The 19692-nt window shown below is 38.4% G+C and overlaps 1 protein-coding gene across 3 annotated transcripts in view; it reads left to right on the top strand.

Annotated features, from left to right (window-relative positions):
• PHF8 (PHD finger protein 8) overlaps positions 1–19692 on the top strand; it is a 92917-nt gene that overhangs the window by 65648 nt on the left and 7577 nt on the right. For all 3 annotated transcript variants that reach the window (XM_005860884.2, XM_005860883.2, XM_005860885.2), the window contains 6 exons: positions 2120–2298; positions 2595–2680; positions 3192–3325; positions 3907–4220; positions 10955–11050; positions 19244–19353. In XM_005860884.2, the coding sequence (XP_005860946.1) occupies positions 2120–2298; positions 2595–2680; positions 3192–3325; positions 3907–4220; positions 10955–11050; positions 19244–19353 (919 nt within the window). The remainder of the gene's footprint in view (positions 1–2119; positions 2299–2594; positions 2681–3191; positions 3326–3906; positions 4221–10954; positions 11051–19243; positions 19354–19692) is intronic.

The raw sequence follows: 19692 nt of genomic DNA, 5'->3' as shown, positions 1-19692 counted from the left end.
AACAAGATTGACAATTGCTGGAACTTAACTGGGTGATAGGTACATGGGAATTTGGTATACTTTTACATTTTTTGAATATGTTTGACATTTTTCATAATTAGATGTTAATAAAAGATCTGGGTATAAACAGCTACCATTTACAGAGCACCCACTCTGTATCAACTTCTATCTTAGCTATTTACATACATTATTTTATTTAGTCCTCACAACAACCCTGAAGACCAGGGTTGTTATCCCTATTTTACTAATGTGGAAACTGAGGCCCCAAGAACTTCATTAGCTACATTGGGCACTCACCATGTGTCAGTCTCTGCATTAGCTTATTTAATTCTCCCAACAACTCTATGAGGTAGAAAACAGGCCAATTTAATGAGAGCCAATTAACTGAAAGCTAGTTCACCAAATGACTATTCGCTGAATATGTCAAGTATACTAATTTACCAAAAATGTGTTTCTTTTTAATAATAAGGTTTATTTTAGCAGTTTGTACTGGTTAATATTGTTTGCCATGTGTAATAGGATTATTTAAGCTACTTTTGAGTTTTTTTAACTATGTATTTTAACAGCTTTTTTCAGGTATAATTTAGTTACCATATAGTTAACCTGTTTTAAGTGTACTATTAAATGATTTTTAATAAATTTAAAGAATATGCAACCATCACTACCATCCAATTTTAGAATATTTCTATCCCTCAAAAGATCCCTTATACCCACTTATAGTCATCCCTGGTTCCCTCCCCCCAGACCCAGCAACCACTAATCCACTTTCTGTCTGTATAGATTTGCCTTTTCCAGACACGTCCTATAAACGGAGTCACACAACATGTGTGTTTTTGTGTCTGGCTTCTTTCACTTAGCATAATGTTTTTTAGGTTCATCCATGATGTAGTATGTATCATTAATTCCTTTTTATTGCTGAATAGTATTACATTGTATGGATATACCACATTTTGTTTATCTGCTCTCTAGTTGGTGGTCATTGGATTGATTCTACTTTGGGTTATGAATAATGGTGATATGAGCATTTTGCAAACAAATATTTGTGTGGCTATATTTTTTTGTTTCTTACTTAGGAGTAAAGTTTTGGTTCATATGGTAACTCTTTTTAAGAAACTACCAAAACTTTATTCCAAACTGTACCATTTTATATTCCCACCAGCAATTACAAGTTACTCCATATACTGATTAACACTTATTATTCTCTCTCTTTTTAATTATAGCCATTCTGATGGATATAAAGTGGTATCTTATTGTGGCTTAATTTTCATTTCCTTTAAGACTTAACAATGTTGAGCATCTTTTTGTGTGATTATTAGCCATTTGTATATCATCTTTAGAAAAAAGATATCCTGTGCATTCAATGACTAAGGTCTACTCATATCTTTTGCTCATTTTAATTGGTTTATGTGTCTTATTATAGAGTTCTAAGAGTTATTTAAATATTCTGGATACAAATACTTCCCCAGATAAGTGATTTGCAAGTATTTCTTCCCAGTCTGTGGTTTGTCTTTTCATTTTCTTAATAGTGTCTTTTGAAGCACAAACATTTTGAATTTTACCTAATCCCAGGTCACAAAGATATTTTCCATTTTCTTCTAGAAGTTTTATAGTTTTAGATTTTACATTTAGACCTATGATCCACTTTGAGTTAATTTTTGAGTATCATGTGAGGTACGAATCCACATTTCTTTGCATGTGATAGCCAGTTATTTCAGCACCTTTGTTGAAAAGACCATCCTTTCCCGACTGAATTGTCTTGGGACCTTTATCAGAAATCAACTGACCATAAACTTAAGAGTTTATTTCTAGACTTGCAGTACAGTTTCAATGACATATGTCTGTCCTTATGTCAGTATCACACTACCTGGATTACTGTAGCTTTATAGTAAATTTTGAAATTGAGTAGTATAAGTCCTCCAACTTTGTTCTTTTTCCAAATTGTTTTGGCCAGTTGAGACCTTTGTATGCTTGTATACATTTTAGTATCAGTTTACTAATTTCTTCAAAAAATCTAGCTGTATTTTGATAGGAATTGCATTGAATCTATAGATCAGTTTGGAGAGAATTGCCACCATAACAATTTTGAGTGTGACTAATTTTATGTTCTGTTTTCCTCTAGTACCAAGAGGGTAAAGAGCTTATCCAAGTCTCGGCGAGCCAAGATCGCAAGGAAGGCAGACAAAGCTAGGCTAATGGCAGAACACATGATGGATGATGAATTTGACTTGGATTCGGATGATGAACTGCAGATTGATGAGAGATTGGGAAAGGATAAGACGACTCTGATAATAAGACCAAGTGGGTACCTGTTCTTTCTCTTTCCTGCTTCTTGGGCTATTATGAATTTTTTGTGCCCTTGATAGACTCCAGACATTAGTCCTGAGCTTGTTGACATTCTGATTTACCAGCTCTGTAGGCCTCCATGTAACCTTTGCTCTAGAGATTTATTTGTAAGCTAATTCTTAACCTTTCTAAATCAGTCTTCTGTGGTCATTACTTTTAGGAATACTATAGTCTTATTTTCTTTCCCCTGGGTGTTTGGTTTAGAGATGTTAATCTTAGCTTCATGATCAGTGCATACCTTTGTTTTCTAGAATTTCCCCGAAAGCTGCCCCGTGCGAAGCCTTGCTCTGACCCCAACCGAGTTCGAGAACCAGGAGAAGTTGAGTTTGATATTGAGGTAGGAGCCTGCCCTGTGTTTAGTCTTCTGCTTATTCTGGTTATAGAGACAGAAGGCAGATACTGTCATTCTACTTGTGGAAGTGGGGGGGGCGCGGTTACCTGTGTATTCAATGGCTACGGTATTTATTAAGTGAAAGATTGTGTACTAAGTGCTGCTGAGCATATAAATGGAAGATTATAATTTAGTTAAAATATTTAAAAGTCTTTAATACAGAGTAGAATAAAAGCAGTGTGAGGTAGCAGAAAGAGCATCTGATTTGGAATATCTTATTGTGATCTTGCACAAACTATTTAACTTCACTGAGCCTTAGTTTCACTATCTGTAAAATGGGAGTTATACTACCTACCTCACAAAGATGCTGTGAGAATGAAAATGAAAGAATGAATATTCTGTTTATACTAGTCTATACTTGGTGCTGAGAAGATACTAGTTTCAGGAGTGAGACTATCATTGGGCACTTATCTGACCAACCCTGGGCAGCTAAGGTGATATCCTTTTTCCCCAACAGGAGGACTATACAACAGATGAGGACATGGTAGAAGGGGTTGAAGGCAAGCTTGGGAATGGGAGTGGAGCTGGTGGAATTCTTGATCTGCTCAAGGCCAGCAGGCAGGTGGGGGGACCTGACTATGCTGCCCTCACGTGAGTACTGGCTTTGATCTCCCCTTCCAAGGCAGTCAAACAACATACCCTCACCTCCCACTCAAAGGGCTAAGGCAGCCAGTCAGCAAACATTTATCAAGCTATTATTTAAAGGGACAAAGAATTAGCCAGGGCATTTGAACTGAAAGAATAAAGTAGAGATGAAATCTGTCCTAAGAAACTTAAGGTCTGAGAGAGAGAGAGAGACTATATAGACATCAAGGGGAATCAGTTTTGTGTTTTGGGAAGTTGGAAGAGACAAGGAAGGAGAACTGGGTCTTTTAAAAAACAAAGAAAGAACGCAGCATGGATGAACATGGAGGGAGATGCGCCCCTCTTTTTGTCATATTGTGTGCTGTCTGTGGAGAGACTTGAAGCAAGAAGGACTGGCCTTTTGATGAAAACAGTCTGTGTTACTATCTGGATCCTTTATTGATTTCTGGTTTTTCACCTGGGATAATTCTCTTCCTTCTCTCACCCTGACCCCTCAGCTGTTGGCCCTCCTCCCTGACTATTCTGATGACTAATTTCCATTGACAACTAAAGAAACTACCTAAGCATTTCTCCTCTGTCCCTTGCAGCGAGGCCCCTGCCTCTCCCAGCACTCAGGAGGCCATCCAGGGCATGCTGTGCATGGCCAACCTGCAGTCCTCATCGTCCTCCCCAGCTACCTCCAGCCTGCAGGCCTGGTGGACCGGGGGGCAGGACCGAAGCAGTACGAGCTCCAGCAGTGGTTTGGGTACAGTGTCGAGCAGTCCTGCTTCCCAGCGCACCCCAGGAAAGCGGCCCATCAAGCGGCCAGCATACTGGAGAACCGAGAGCGAGGAGGAGGAGGAGAACGCCAGTCTGGATGAACAGGACAGCTTGGGAGCATGCTTCAAGGATGCAGAGTATAGTAAGGGCAGCTGAGCACTTGAGTGCCGGCCAGAAGGGTTCCCCCACCCCAGTCTAAATCCCAATCTCAGTCCAGGACAGCCGAGCCATATTTTCTTAATCTGTAAAATGGGGCTATCTCACAGGTTGATTTAAGAATTAGAGATGATGCTTGTACAAAGCACCTGACTACTGTCTTGCTCATGGGTGGTCCTCAGAAATTGGTAGCTGTTATAATTAGTTATCATTCACTTTTAGTTCAACCTTCCCTGCTGGTGACCTTTTTCCCTCTTGCCTATTTCATTTCCATCACCTGTATTTTTTGTGTTCTATGTCATTCCACTCATCCCTGGCAAAAGTATTTATAATAACCTTTTGGTGGGCTTTTTATATTTAAGAGATGACTCATTTTTGTAAGCTAAGATTTATTGAGTACTTCAGTGTATAAAGCACTTTTTTGTATAGTATAGCTGACATTAATGTAGGCTTTTGTTTTAATACTATTTTTTAAAAAATTAGTGCCATTGACCCAAATTAGAACAAGACAGAGAAAGTAAAAGTTACTTTTTAAAAAATATATATTTTATTGATTTTTAAAATATTTTATTGATTTTTTACAGAGAGGAAGGGAGACGAATAGAGAGTCAGAAACATCGATGAGAGAGAAACACTGATCAGCTGCCTCCTGCCTCCTACTGGGGATGTGTCCACAACTGAGGTACATGCCCTTGACTGGAATCGAACCTTGGACCCTTCAGTCTGCAGGCTGACACTCTGTCCACCGAGCCAAACTGGTTAGGGCTAAAAGTTACTTTTGACTAACACTCATCCACCTCTGAGGTTATCTGAGGCAGGTGACCTTTGTTATCAGTTTGATTTACACCTTTCATTTTCTTGTGTTTATACCTGCATGTAGCTATAAATAGATAAAGGTGTAGTGCTCTTTAGTGTCTATTGTTCTAAAGCTTGCTTGGATATCTTTCAGTATCCGTTCCTAGAGAGATACTTCATCAACAATATTGAGATATACCTCCTGCATAGTAGTCTGATAGCATAGCTGTACCATAATTTGTTTAGCCATTTCCTACTGATTAACATTCAGGTTGTTTCTAATATTTTACTATTTCTAACAATGCTTCAATGAAAATTCGTATAAATAACCTTTAGAGCCCATGTGCCAGCTAACATTTCTCTAGGGTGGCTAGACATGCTGGGTTGAAGGGTATGTACAAAATAAATGTTAAGAGTGCCAAATCCCCCTCCAAAATGGCCAGTATATGAGTAGTGTATGAGCAAAACCTGTCTCTCCACAGACTTACCAGTAGTGGATGTTATCAGCCTTTTTTATTTTTGCCAAATCAGATGGCAAAAAATGGTGTCTCAGTTTGTTTTATGTTTATTGGCTCTTCTTTATTTCTTTTCTGTGAATTATCTATTCAGACTTTTACCCATTTTTCTATTAGGATGTTTTTTTTTGTGTGTTTTTTTTAAAATATATTTTATTGATTTTTTACAGAGAGGAAGGGAGAGAGATAGAGAGTTAGAAACATCGATGAGAGAGAAACATCGATCAGCTGCCTCCTGCACATCTCCCACTGGGGATGTGCCCGCAACCAAGGTACATGCCCTTGACCGGAATCGAACCTGGGACCCTTCAGTCCGCAGGCCGATGCTCTATCCACTGAGCCAAACCGGTTTCGGCAGGATGTTTGTTTTTCTTATTGATTTGTGAGTTCTTTATTCTACATTTCTTGGAGTGTTTTTAATATGTTCTTGAAGTGTTGAAAAATATTTTCTTGTCGTCTGTTGCTTGTATTTTAATTTATTTATGGTATCCTTTAAGCATATAGAAGATTTCAGTTTTTACATAGTCATCTTTACCATTTTTTTTGTATTTTATGGCTTGTGTAAGAAGACTTTCTTATATTTTCACCTAAAACTTGTATAGAAGTTAAAATTTTAGCTTTTTTTCTGGAATCAAGTTTTGTGAATTGTGGGAGGTAAAAATGTAACTTATTTTTTTTCCCATATGGGTAGTCATTTGCCCCAACACCATTTATTGGCTAGTTCATCATTATCCCCCTGATTTGAAGCTCCACTTTTGTCATAAACTGAATTCCCATGTAAATCTAGATATTTTTTTCTACTCTTTATTCCAAGTTCTGTTCCTTAATAGCTATGTGACCTTCGGCAAGCTAGTTAGCCTCTCTGTACCTACCTCATATAGGTTGCTGTGGGGTTAAAATGAATTAATATACATAAAGCACATAGAACATTTCCTAGCATGTGGTAAGTGCTGTGTAAGTGTTAGATATTATAATTATTCTGTTCCATAAAATTATTTTGTTTGTTCCTGTGGCAATAACACATAGATTAGTTACTATAGGTCTTGTGTCTTGTAAGGCAAATCCCTTCTGCAGAACTTGCTTTGCACCTGAGGAGACCACAGAAGCTCATCAAGCCCATCATCTCTGTTCTGAGCTGTGATTGGTCTTGGGGGCGTGCCAAGTTCCTTGGCCATCCATTCTACTTTCAGCAGATAGTTACATCCACCTACAGCAAAGACATCCAGAGCTGGTCTTACTGGTCCCCTCAGAACAAACAGCTCAGTCAGCCTCTGCTTTCCCATGCCCTCCCTGCTCCTGCTTTGCCCAGCAACACTAGAAAGGCAGTTTAACAAGGAGATACCAACCTACTTGTTCTTATTTTTCCAGAATTTCTAGGCCATTATTGAGATTTTTCTATTCCAGATGGATTTTAGAATCAGCTTGTCAAATTTTATTAGGATTTTTTATTAGGATTGCGTAGTATTTGTGGATTAATTATGGAGACTGACATCTTTCATCAGAGACTTTTCTGCTACAATGGGATGTATGCAACCACTACCCCTCTCTGTTTCCTGAAAAACACCACATTCTGAAAATTTGTAAAATAATAGAGCTTGCAGGAAAAAGAGGGCTAAGGGCACACCCCTTAAAATCTCTTTGGCTTTGAAGCCAAAACACTGACCCAGATAATGACGATCCTAATACTAATCCTTGCTCAGTTAGAGCCCATTGGAATTTGCACCCAGCATCAGGGTCATTGGATCTTTTGAAGCCTTAAACCCTGGGCTTGGACTTCTTTCTTCCAGGCGTAGGTTCTTGAGGGCATTTGCTTAAGGTAGATACCAGCTTCATCAAATTAAAATGTGATCCAGGGCCTAGTCTTCAGCAGTCTTTTTTTAAACACAGGGAAGTGTCTTCACTTCTTCATCTGCTCTCCCAGCCATCCTTCTTTCCTACCAGAGCTTAATTTTGTAGAAAACAGAGCCACCACTTGCTCTTTTCTGATGGAAGGCACTATTGCATGATTTTTGTCACTTGTCTGTAGGTCATCTGTTGTTAGGGCTTTATCTGTAATTGTGAGAAAATTCACCACTGATTGACTATTTTAAAGTGTTTAGTGCATTCACAGTGTGGTACAACTACTACCCCTCTCTATTTACAGGACATTTTCTTTTTGATTGATTGATTGGTTGATTTTTAGTGAGAGAGAGAAATATTGATTTGTTGTTCCATTTATTTATGCATTCATCGGTTGCTTCTTGTATGTGCCCTGACTGGGGATCAAACCTATAACCTTAGCTTATTGGGATGGTGCTCTAATCACCTGAGCTACCTGGCCAGGGCCCAAGATATTTTCATCATCCCAGAAAACACCCTGTATTCATTAAGTAATTGTTCCCCATGTCCCTTTCCCTTTATTCCCTAGTAACCACTAATCTGCTTTCTGTCTATCAGTATTTACCTATTATGAATATATCATATAAAAGTAATCATATAATAAGTGACCTTTTGTGTCTGGCTTATTTAACTTAGCATAGTGTTTTCAAGGTTCATCTAAGTTGTGGCATGAGTCAGCATTTTGTTCCTTTCTATGGCTGAATAGTATTCCATTGTATGGATATGCCACAATTTGATTATTTATTCATCTGCTGATGGACATTTGGATTTTTACCTTTTGGCTATTAATAATACTCCTAAAACACAATTGTGTGTATTTTTCTGTGTGGACATAATGTTTTCATTTTTCTTGGGAATATACCTAGGATAGAATTCCTAGGTCATATGGTAATTCTATATTTTACTCTTTGGAGAACCACCAAACTATTTTTTACAATGACTGCAAGAGAATTGTCACCTTAGGTATATTGAGTTTTCTAATCTATATACATGGTATGTCCCTCCATATTTAGTTGTTTAAACATTTATTGCATCAGTTTTTTATAGTTTTCAGCATATAGATCCTGCACATGTTTTTTTAATCTTTATCCCTAAGCTCTGTATTCTTTGGTGATATTGGAAATGGTATCTTTTTTAAACCTTGGTTCCCAATTGTTTATCACTTGTGTGTGTGTGTGTGTGTGTGTGTGTGTGTGTGTGTGTATGATTGATTGATTTTTGTGTATTTTCCTTATATCTTGAAAACTTGGTAAACTCAATCTAGTTGTTTTGGTGTATTCTTTTTTCTTTTGTATAGATTATCATGTCATGTGCCAGTAGGGGCAAATTTTTTTTATTATTGACACTATTACAGTTGTTCCTCATTTCCCCCCTTTTGTCTCCCTCCACCTAGCCTCTGCTCAAGTAGGGACAGTTTTATTCCTTTCTTTCCAATCTGTATGTAATTTTTTCTTTTTGCCTTTTTGTTCTAGCTAGCATTTCAAACACAGTGTGGTAAGAAAGTGAACACCCTTGCCTTGTTCCCAATCTAAGAGGAAAGCATTCAGTCTTTGCACTATTATGATGTTAGCTATAGGTTATGAGGTTAAGAAAGTTCACTTCTATTCTTATTTTGCTGAGAGTATTTTTTTTTCCTGAGAGTATTTTTTAATCTTTATTGTTGAGAGTATTACAGATGTCCCCCATTCACCCCCTTTGCCTCCCTCCATCTGGCTCCCACCCTATCCCAGGCCTTCCCCATATTATTGTCTGTGTCCATGGGCTATGAATATATGCATATAAGTTCTTTGGTTCATCTCTTCCTCCCCCCCTTCCCTCTGAGATCTGGCAGTCTATTCTATGCATCCATGCCTCAGGACCTATTTTATTCATTAGATTCCACATGTAAGTAAGATCATATGGTATTTGTCTTTCTCTAACTAGCTTATTTCACTTAGCATAATAATTTCCAGGTCCATCCATGCTGTCCCAAAGGGTAAGAGTGCCTTCTTTTTTTTTTTTTAAATCCTCACCCGAGGATATTTTTCCATTGATTTTTAGAGAGTGGAAGGGAGGGGAAGAGACAGAGAGAAAAACATCAGTGTGAGAGAGACACACATCGATTGGTTGCTTCCCATATGAGCCTGACCAGGGCCCAGTTGAGCCTGTAACTGAGGTACATGCCCTTGACCAGAATCAAACCCAGGACCCTTCAATTCACAGGCTGATGCTCTATCCACTGAGCCAAACCTGCCAGGACCATTTTTTATTTTTAGAGGAAACTCCATACTGTTTTCTACAGTGACTGCACCAGTCTGCATTCCCACCAACGGTGCACTAGGGTTCCTTTTTCTCCATATCCTCTCCAGCACTTATTTGTTGACTTATTGATGATAGCTATTCTGACAGCTGTGAGTTGATACCTTATTGTTGTTTTAATTCGCATCTCTCTGGTGATTAGTGACTTTGAGTATCTTTTCATATGTCTACTAGAGGCCCGATGCACGAAATTCGTGCAAGGGGCTTGGCCCTTGCAGCTGCAGCTTCATCCAGAAGGTCGACCGGAATGACGCCTGGAAGGTCGTTTGGCTGTCCGGTCTAATTAGCATATTACGCTTTTATTATTATAGATTGGCCAACTCTTTGTTCTAGAAAGAGGTGGGAGACTGAATTTCTCTGATGAAGTAAAATTCTAGAGAAATTTGAAGCTAGTCATTAAGAGGAAGTTTTCAATCTCACTTTGCTTCTCTTTTAGGTTTAGCCACAGCAGCAGAGTTTGACCTCATCATAGGACCTTTATAGACCACTTTCCCCTTAAATTCTATAGGTGTTGCATGTGGATTGTAAGGGGAATGTGATAAAACTGGATGTTTGTGTGTATTTGTATAGTATGAGATGCTCTTATATGTGTGTTTTGATATCCAGAACATTCAGTTCCAGTAATCTTATTCCTAATTCAGCCAAGTAGTCTTTTTGTTCCCTTTTTTGTGTGAATAATGTGTATACCATTCTTTTTTTCATTAATTCAACAAACACTTTCTGAGCACCTACTCTGCATTATGTTAGGCTCCCTTTGTTTGAAATCACACAGTACATTTCCCTGTCTTTCTGGTAAATTGGGGGTGACAGATTTACTAATTATCTCTTAAGCACTATATAATAAATAACTACAGTAAGGGTATGCACAGGATGCTATGAAGAGCTGTGAAGGCACCTGAATCAGATTACGAGAGTGAGGGAAGGCTTTAGGGAATGAAATCTAAAGCTGAATTTTGCAGGATCAGTAAAGTATCTCATGAAATTACTCACTAAATTGATGGGTGAGTGAGTCAGAATTAGATGATCATTAGATGAATTAGACATTTGCAGCAGGGGTGCAAAGGCAGAAAGGCATGAAAAGTATGTGGCTCATTCAGGGACTCCTGTAGTTGAATATGGATTAAGTAAAGGTTCCGCTTTTGGGGGCGTGGTAGGAGCTGAGTTGTAGGTATCCTTCTGTTTTCACCCTTGTGGATGAGATTTCAGTTTACCTTGCTTTTCCCTCTCACTACAGTTTACCCTTCCCTGGAATCTGATGATGACGACCCTGCTTTGAAATCTCGACCCAAGAAAAAGAAGAATTCAGATGATGCTCCATGGAGTCCTAAAGGTGACCTAGTGTTTTGTCCTTAAACTGTGTGGGGGTCGTTAGGGGACAAATAGGCTGGAGGTAGGTGGGATATTAATTATAGGAAGACATGATTCAGTCACTCATTTGTTTATTTAGCAAACTGCCTGTTGTGTGCCAGGTATTAGGTGCTGGAGCAAAAATGATCAATTCGTGCACTCAGTTCAGCAAAGCCAGAGGTAATGGAGCACTTTGCTTCTGATATTATATGGCTTAAAATGAAATGAAGAAGACCTTGAACAGATTTTAGCAAGTAGTCTAAGGCTTCTGAGAATATTTTGCTACCATCGTCATAGCCCTTTGGTAATACTAATGTCAAAGGAGGGAAATTATGCTGACTATTGAGCTCTGCAAGGCCCGAATTGTCACCTGTACTCACTGAGAGGCCGTCTTTGAAAAAAGAAGAAGATGATCATTGAGTTGGACATGGAATTTAGAGGATAATAAAATAATTTTTTTTAAAAGAATTTTATTCATCTTATTGGCCGGGTGGTTTTCACATTGGAGGGTGTGTCAGTTAGCTTTTGCTGCTTATCCAGCTACCCAAAACTTAGTGGCTTAGAACAACAGCAGGTAATCATTTCTCATCATTCTCTAGATTGATCTGCTGTTCTGGACCAGCTTGACTGGGGCTGGATGATCTGCAGAGGTCTTCCTCAGGTGTCTGGGACCTAACTTGGGTTGGGCTGGGGCCTCTTTCTGTGTGGTCTTTCATTGATAAGTTTTTTTTTCACAAGGTAGCAAGCACGAGGGTATCCAGCATCGAGAGGACAAGCCCCAATGTGCAAAGTCTCTTCAAGTCTCGGCTTGTGTCATGTTTTCTATTGTTCCATTGACCAAAGCAAGTTACATGGCCAAGCCTTTATTTCAGGAGAAGTATATTCCATCTCCTGAAAGGGAACTGCAAAATTCTCATGAATGCAAGGAGATGTGAGCAAATTGAGGTCTTTACTACAGCAGACCATCACAGAGGGTGCTGGCATCTCAGTACTTATGTTTCCCCAGTAAATAAAGGGCCTGCTCTCCTCACCCAGCCTTATTTGGGTCTGGTGTTTACTTCGCTTTGGGGGTGTGAAGTGGCAAGGTAGCCCTGGAAAGTGTTCTCTTAGTGCATCAATCAGCAAGTATTTCTTTTTTCTTTCCTCAGGCCTATTTTCTGATTTTATTTTCCCCTATAGCTTCTGACTTATGAGCATAATAGAAAATTTGGAAACTACAGAACATAGAGAAAAGTATAAAAAGAAACCACTCATGATTCTTCCACCCAGAAGCAACCACTATTAATGTGTTGATATATTTCCTTCTAGTCTTTTTTCTTGAGCATTTTTCTTTTTATGATTGAAATCATATTATATATACAATCATATATCCTACTTTAAAATTATTTTGTCCTTTATTCAAAATAATGTGTATATCTGGTAGCAAATCAAATAATAGAGGAGTTTAGGATGAAATGCAGTCGTCGTCTTCCTGTTTTTCCCGCCTACAATCCCATGCCTGTGAGGGCCTCATAGTTTTCATTTTTGTTGTGGTTACCTTCAAAACTCAATATTATAGAGTTTATAACATAATTTCTTGATTTATTAACTTAACCTGTTTCTCCTTCCATCAGTATCTGACAATCTCTCTTGATTATCCACTCTCTAAGATATAGACATTACGGCTGCTTTTTTTTTTTTTTACAACTGCTTTTAAAAAATATATTTTTTATTGATTTCAGAGAGGAAGGACAAGGGAGAAAGAGAAACATAAATGATAAGAATCATTGATTGGCTGCCTCCTGCATGCCCCCCACTGGGGATCGAGCCTGCAACCTGGGCATATGCCCTAACCAGGAATCAATCCACGACCTCCTGGTTCATAGGCCGACACTCAACCACTGACCAACACTGGCTGGGCTGTCTGCTACTTTTTCCTTCCTTCCTCCAACCTTCTATGAGCCACATTTTTTCATTTACATTGTCAAGGTTTTTTACATTGTCTTGAGAATGATAACTCTACATTGACTAGAAGTTGAGTGTAAAAGTTTAAAGCCAATGAATATGTCTGGTCTTTTAAGTTAACATTATATCTTAAGCACATCCCTATGCCATCATTTATAAATAATATATTAGTGGTTACAAAGCATTCTATTTCATTGATACATCTAATTTACCTAACTTCTCCTTTGATGTGGGGCATTTAGCTTAGTCCCAAGTTTTCACAATTAGTGATAACATTTGGGGTGAACATCTTTTTATGTGTTTGTATCTCTGATTATTTACTTAGGATGGATCTCCAAGAGACTAGATGGGCCAAAGGAAAAAAATGTAGTTGTATACAGTGAAAAGTTCCTCCAGTCCCTGTTCCACAGCTTTCCAATTTCTCATCTGGAGTCAGCTACTGTTACCAGTTTCATGTTTATTCTTTCAGAGGTAGTTTATGCATATACGAGCAAACACATATATATTTCCCCCCCTCTTTTTTCCCACTCAATTAGAAGCATACTTTATGCACTGTTATGTGCCTTTCTCACTTAATAATTACATCTTAGAGACTGTTTACACACCCACAAGCAATGCATGAGAGTGCTTATTTCCCTACACCCTTGCCAATACAATTTGTTAATATGAGTGTTTAAAAGCTCTTTGTATGTATTGCCAAATTGCTTTTCAGAAAGGTTGTACTAGTGTACACTCTCACCAGCCATGTGTGAGGATATTGTTTATAAATCTTTACAGGTATTGAGCATATCAGTTAGGAATAGTATTTGTCTGTGAGTAACAGTAACCTATCAGGCATCCTTAGTGAGTGCTTATCCCCTAAGGGTCACAAGATGGCTGCTTTACCTCTGCAGAGGTCTCTGAGTTACAGTTTTGTGAGTTACAGTTTTGTGGTGTTTTTTTTTACAGTCTTTTTTTTATAACATCTTTGCTGAAATTATGTCACATGGCCAAGATTATCTGTCAGGCCAGGAAATGTAGTCTTTAGCTAGGTACATTTCTGTCCCACAAAGTCATGCGTTTTGTCATAAAGCAAGGAAGGGTCCAGCCCGTGTTGCTCAGTGGTTGAGCATTGACCTATGAACCAGGAGGTCACGGTTTGATTCCTGGTCAGGGCACATGCCTGACTTGCGGGCTTGATCCCCAATAGGAGGCATGCAGGAGGCAGCTGATCAGTAATTATCTCTCACCATTGATGTTTCTATTCCTCTCTCCCTCTCCCTGCTATCAATAAAAACATATTTTTTTTAAAAAAAGCAAGAAAGGGAAAATGATACTGGGTTGAGAACTAGCAGTCTCCACCATGATATTTTTTTGATCTTTGGTAATTTACAAGCAAACAACAGTATCTTACTAATTTTTATTTCCTTGATGTTCATAGTAGCATAAGAATTTTTTCTTTTGTAAATTTTATTTCTGACCTTAGCCCATTTATCCATGTATGTCTCCAGGCTTTTCAAATTGCCCTTTTTATATAGTAAGGAATAGTTATTTTTTGTATACATATGTAATTTTGTTTGTGGTACTTTCCCCTCATTCTACATAAAATAACTGAATATTTCTATATAAAAAGTTGATCTTATCCATTGTTTCCCTATTCAGACAGCAGATAATGAACACCTCTGTAGTTTTAATTTAAATGTATACATATATGCATGTATATTTCTGTAAATAGAAAGCTAATTTTTATCATATTTTCAAAGTGGATTCTTAATCCCAAAAGACTGAGGCATTCTACCGAGGGTATTCCTCTTATACCCATCATCACTGCTATTAGCATTGTTCTAGAAGTTCTAGACAGCATAATTAGGAATGAAGCAGAAATAACCCTAACTATTGGAAATTAAGAGGTCAAATTATCATGATATGAGGCTCCCTGGCGGTAGGAACCTTACTAGTATTTATTTTAGTCCTTTATTGTATCTATAGCATCTTGTACAGTGCCTGGCACATGTGAGATGTTTAATAAGTATTTGACAAGTGAAAGAAATAATATGATTGTATAATTAGGAAATGCAAGAGAATCAACTGTAAAACCGTTAAAACTAATATAAGAATTCAATACATTGGGTAATTACTGAATGTAAACCAGATATCCAAAAAAACAAGAATTGTTATATATCATTAATAAAACCATAATGCACTGAGAAAAAATATTCTATTGGTAATAACAATTGTATAAAATCCCGAAGAATAATTTTAAGATTCTATGTGGAACCTACATGAACTTTACTGAGGAACATATAAGAAGTTATGAATAAATAAAGGTGTACCATTTGCCTGGTTACAAAGACTGAGTATTTTAAAAGGTCATTAATTAGCCCTAACCGGTTTGGCTCAGTGGATAGAGCGTAGGCCTGTGGACTGAAGGGTCCCGTGTTCGATTCTGGTCAAGGGCATGTACCTTGGTTGCGGGCACATCCCCAGTAGGGGGTGTGCAGGAGTCGACTCATTGATGTTTCTCTCTCATCCATGTTTCTGCCTCTCCCTTCCTCTCTGTAAAAAATCAATAAAGTATATTTTTAAAAAAATTAAAAATAAATAAAAGGTCATTAATTAAATGTATATGTTTAACACTATCTCAGATCAAAATCCTAATGGAATTTAGTGGTGAACTCATTCTGAAATTAATTTAAAAGAGTAAACAGGTATGATTAGTTTAAAGCATTTTGAAATTAAAAAGTAAATGAAAAGGAATTAGTCTTATAAGATTTAAATATGCTACAGTGCTGCAATAATCAAGTTACTGTGGTTCAAGAACTAGAATAATTAGTAAATATTTTTCCTTTTTTATGTTTAAAATGTCTTATTGTGAAAGATTTTAAATATACACAAAATTAGAAAGGTTAGTATGATGGGCACCCAAAGATTTATCACCCATATTTAATGATGAACATTTTGCTCTATTTGCACATCCTTTTTTTAAGGCATTTTAGTGAAGTTTTGAGATATCCTAAGTGTATATTTTCTTGCTGTTCTTCTAATTGTCCTATCCATTATTGAAAGTGGTGGGAATTGAAGTCTCCAACTGTTGTTTAATTATGTTTCTCCCTTCAATTCAGTCAATTCTTGCTTCATCTATTTTGGGACTCTTTTGTTAGGTGCACATATGTTTATAACATATCTTATTGATAGATTGACCCTTTTTTCATTATAAAATGTTCCTCCTAGGGAGAGAGAGAAACATCAGTGATGAGAGAGAATCATCGATCGGCTGCCTCCTGCACGCCCCACACTGGGGATCGAGCCCACAACCCAGGCATGTGTCCTTGACCAGAATCGAACCCAGGACCCCCGAGTTCACAGGCTGATGCTCTATCCACTGAGCCAAACTGGCCAGGGCATACTTTTAATTCTTTATACATGGTCTACATTATGTCTTTGAAGATGCTTCGAATAGCTGGTATAAAGTCCTTGTCTAGTAAATCCAATTTTCTTTAGGAAATCAGGTACAGTGTTTATTTGTTACTTGTTTTCCTCTGTATGTCTACACTTTCTTAGTTCTTCGCATATCTTGTAATTTTTTTGTTGAAATCTGAACTTTTCAATAATGTGGCAACTCTGGAAATCAGATATGCCCCATTCTACTTTCCAGGATTTGTTTTGTTGCTACTTGTAATTTGTTTGTTTATAGCATTGGTTCAGAAAAGTCATTAAAGTATGTATTCTTTTTATTCAGTATATGCTACTGAAGTCTCTACTCATTTAGCTTAGTGGTCATTTAATGATTGGGCATTGATTTCCTTAAATGCCTGGAGTCAGTAAGTCTCCCAGTGCTAGATAAAGGGGCACTATGTGTCTTCAACATCCAGGCAGGCAGTTTACAACTTTCCTAAGGCTTCACTTCCTGCTTTTTAGAGCCTCAGCGTCAGCCACAGTGAGTGCTTAGGGCTTTCTCAAGTTTTTCCTGATCATACGCTATGAATGCTTATGGCCTTCTAGATTCCCAAAAATGTGTGGGAGCTTTTAAAATCCCCAGTGGATAGCTCATTGCTCAGCTTTTCTTTTTAAGCCTTTGGGTTAGTCTTGTTTGCCACAACTATTATCCATCCTCTTAAGGGCTGTGACATTAAGCACTTTCCTTTAAATACTGGTGATAAATACCCCCTGGGGAGAAGCTTTAGAGCACTAGGCTTTCAAAGAAAGCTCCAGCTCCTTTATGTTCCCAGTATTACTGGGAATGTAAGCTTTTATCTTTTGAGGCTACTTCTGAGCTGAGGAGTCTTGGATGGGTCTAGGACAAGTTAAAATGCCACAAAGCTCACTGCCCTCATTAAGATTTAGCACTTTTTCTTTTTATGTGTGTTTGTTTAAATTTTATTTTTCAATTACAGTTTACAATCAGTATTATTTTGTATTAGGTTCAAGTGTACAGCATAGGGGGTTAGACAATCATAAACTTTACAAAGTGTTCCCCCCCCCCATACTTCAAGTACCCACCTAGCACCATACAGAGTTATTACAGTATTATTGTCTATATTCCCTGTGCTGTATTTTACATCCCTGCAGCTATTTCATGACTAAAGATCTGTAATTCTTCATCCCTTCACCCTTTTCACCCAACCTTCTTCCCCTCTGGCAACTGTCAGTTTGTTATCTGTATCTATGTGTCTGTTTCTATATTTTATTTATTTATTTTATTATAATTTTAAATTATATTTTTATTGATTTCAGAGAGGAAGGGAGAAGGAAAGAGAGATAGAGACATCAATAAGAGAGAATCATTGATTGGCTGCCTCCTACACGGCTCACACTGGGATCAAGCCCGCAACCCGGGCATTGACCAGAATTGAATCTGGGACCTTTCAGTCTGCAGGCCAACGCTCTATCCACTGAGCCAAGCTGGCTCGGGCTGTTTCTATATTTTAAAAATATATTTTATTGATTTTTTACAGCGAGGAAGGGAGAGGGATAGAGAGTTAGAAACATCGATGAGAGAGGAACATCGATCAGCTGCCTCCTGCACACCCCCCACTGGGGATATGCCTGCAACCAAGGTATATGCCCTTGACTGGAATCGAACCTGGGACCCTTTGGTCTGCAGGCCGACGCTCTATCCACTGAGCCAAACCGGTCAGGGCTGTTTCTATATTTTAAATAGTTTTATTGGTTTCAGAGAGGAAGGGAGAAGGAGAGAGAGAGAGAAACATCAATGTGAGAGAATCATTGATCGGCTGCCTCCTGCATGTTCCCTACTTCTCAGATGATACTGTAAATTTCCTATTGCATTGCATCAGGAGATGCATGAAGTTGTCTGTCTCCCTATTAGTGACAATAAGATTAATACCGAGTCAAGGGGGTGATTTCCTGACCTCACCCTTGTAAAGTTGTGGGGTTTTTTTCTTCTTGAGACTAGCAAATAACATGTGAGGTAATACTCTGGTGCTGTGTGAATATCCAGTGCCCTAGAATCAGTTGTTTCATTAGGGCTTGCAAACCTGTGATTTCCTAATTCTGTCATTCATTCTGCATTTATCAGCTGGCATTCTTCTGTAAAGAGCTTTCCTCGTCATCTGATGCTGTTTGGTTATACTGAAATACAATTCCTATGTAAAATGTGAGATGAGTAACTATTTTTTGATTCAAGATTGTTCATTATAAAAGGGTTGTACAAGAAGCTGATCTCCAGTAGCTCATAGCTTGGCTGAGTGGACAAAATAACACACATCAACATTAGGGAACAAGACAAGATGGTGAAATTAATATATTAAGGGACGTGTGCATATTATAAGTTCAGGGGAAAGGAGCCAGAAAGGTCCCAGAGGCTTGCATAGAAGGTTGGTTTTGGCTTACCTTTGAAGGTTTTGAAGATGTGGACAAAAGGGAAGAGGGTACTACAGGCAGTGTGGATGATGAGGAAGAAGGCACAGGGAGAGAAGATGAGCTGTACATATTCTGAAGGTGTAATGAGGAAGCCATTTTGTCTGGAGAATCTGGGAATATGGGTGCAGAAATAAGGTTGGTGTGGTAGGTAGGCCTGGAGCAGAAGATGTACAACCTTAACTGCCAATTTAAGGAGATTAACTTTTATCCTTTAATAAGTATGTGCTCTGTGTACTTTAGGCATCTGTGAGTTATTTTCTTACATGATGGGAAGCAAAATCTGGCTTTGTTAAAGCCGGAAGTACAAAGACCAGTGTGATCATCTTTGGTTAGCATTCAGATAAATGTCTTCATCCTCTTTCCTCTGCAGCCCGTGTGACCCCAACTCTGCCAAAGCAGGATCGTCCTGTGCGGGAGGGGACCCGGGTAGCTTCCATTGAGACAGGTTTGGCTGCAGCAGCTGCAAAGCTGGCCCAGCAGGTAGGTGCTGACACTCAAGCAATGGCCCTGCTATGATCCTAGTTTCATTTAGAGCCTCAAAGCTCAGACCTTCAAGCTGATAGGCTCCCACTGTTGTCTCACTGGGGAGTGGGAATTCTTTGATCTTTACCCATGACTGTATTCTAGTCCCTCCTGTATCCTTCCCATCCCAGCACAATGAGCAGCTCATTGCACAGGTTACACAGTTGACATGAAAGAAAATAGGGGACCAGAGAAAAGCCCTTGCTTTTCTGGGTGTGTAAAAACCTCTCAGATGGGAAGGACCAGGTCTGTCCTTGAGTAAGAACATTTGCCTTCACATGAAATTCCAAGGAGGTG

Source organism: Myotis brandtii, unplaced genomic scaffold, assembly GCF_000412655.1.
Source record: "Myotis brandtii unplaced genomic scaffold, ASM41265v1 scaffold1424, whole genome shotgun sequence".
Taxonomy (NCBI): Eukaryota; Metazoa; Chordata; class Mammalia; order Chiroptera; family Vespertilionidae; genus Myotis; species Myotis brandtii.
The sequence above is the reverse complement of the archived record's forward strand: the minus strand, read 5'-3'. Positions and strand labels throughout refer to the sequence as shown.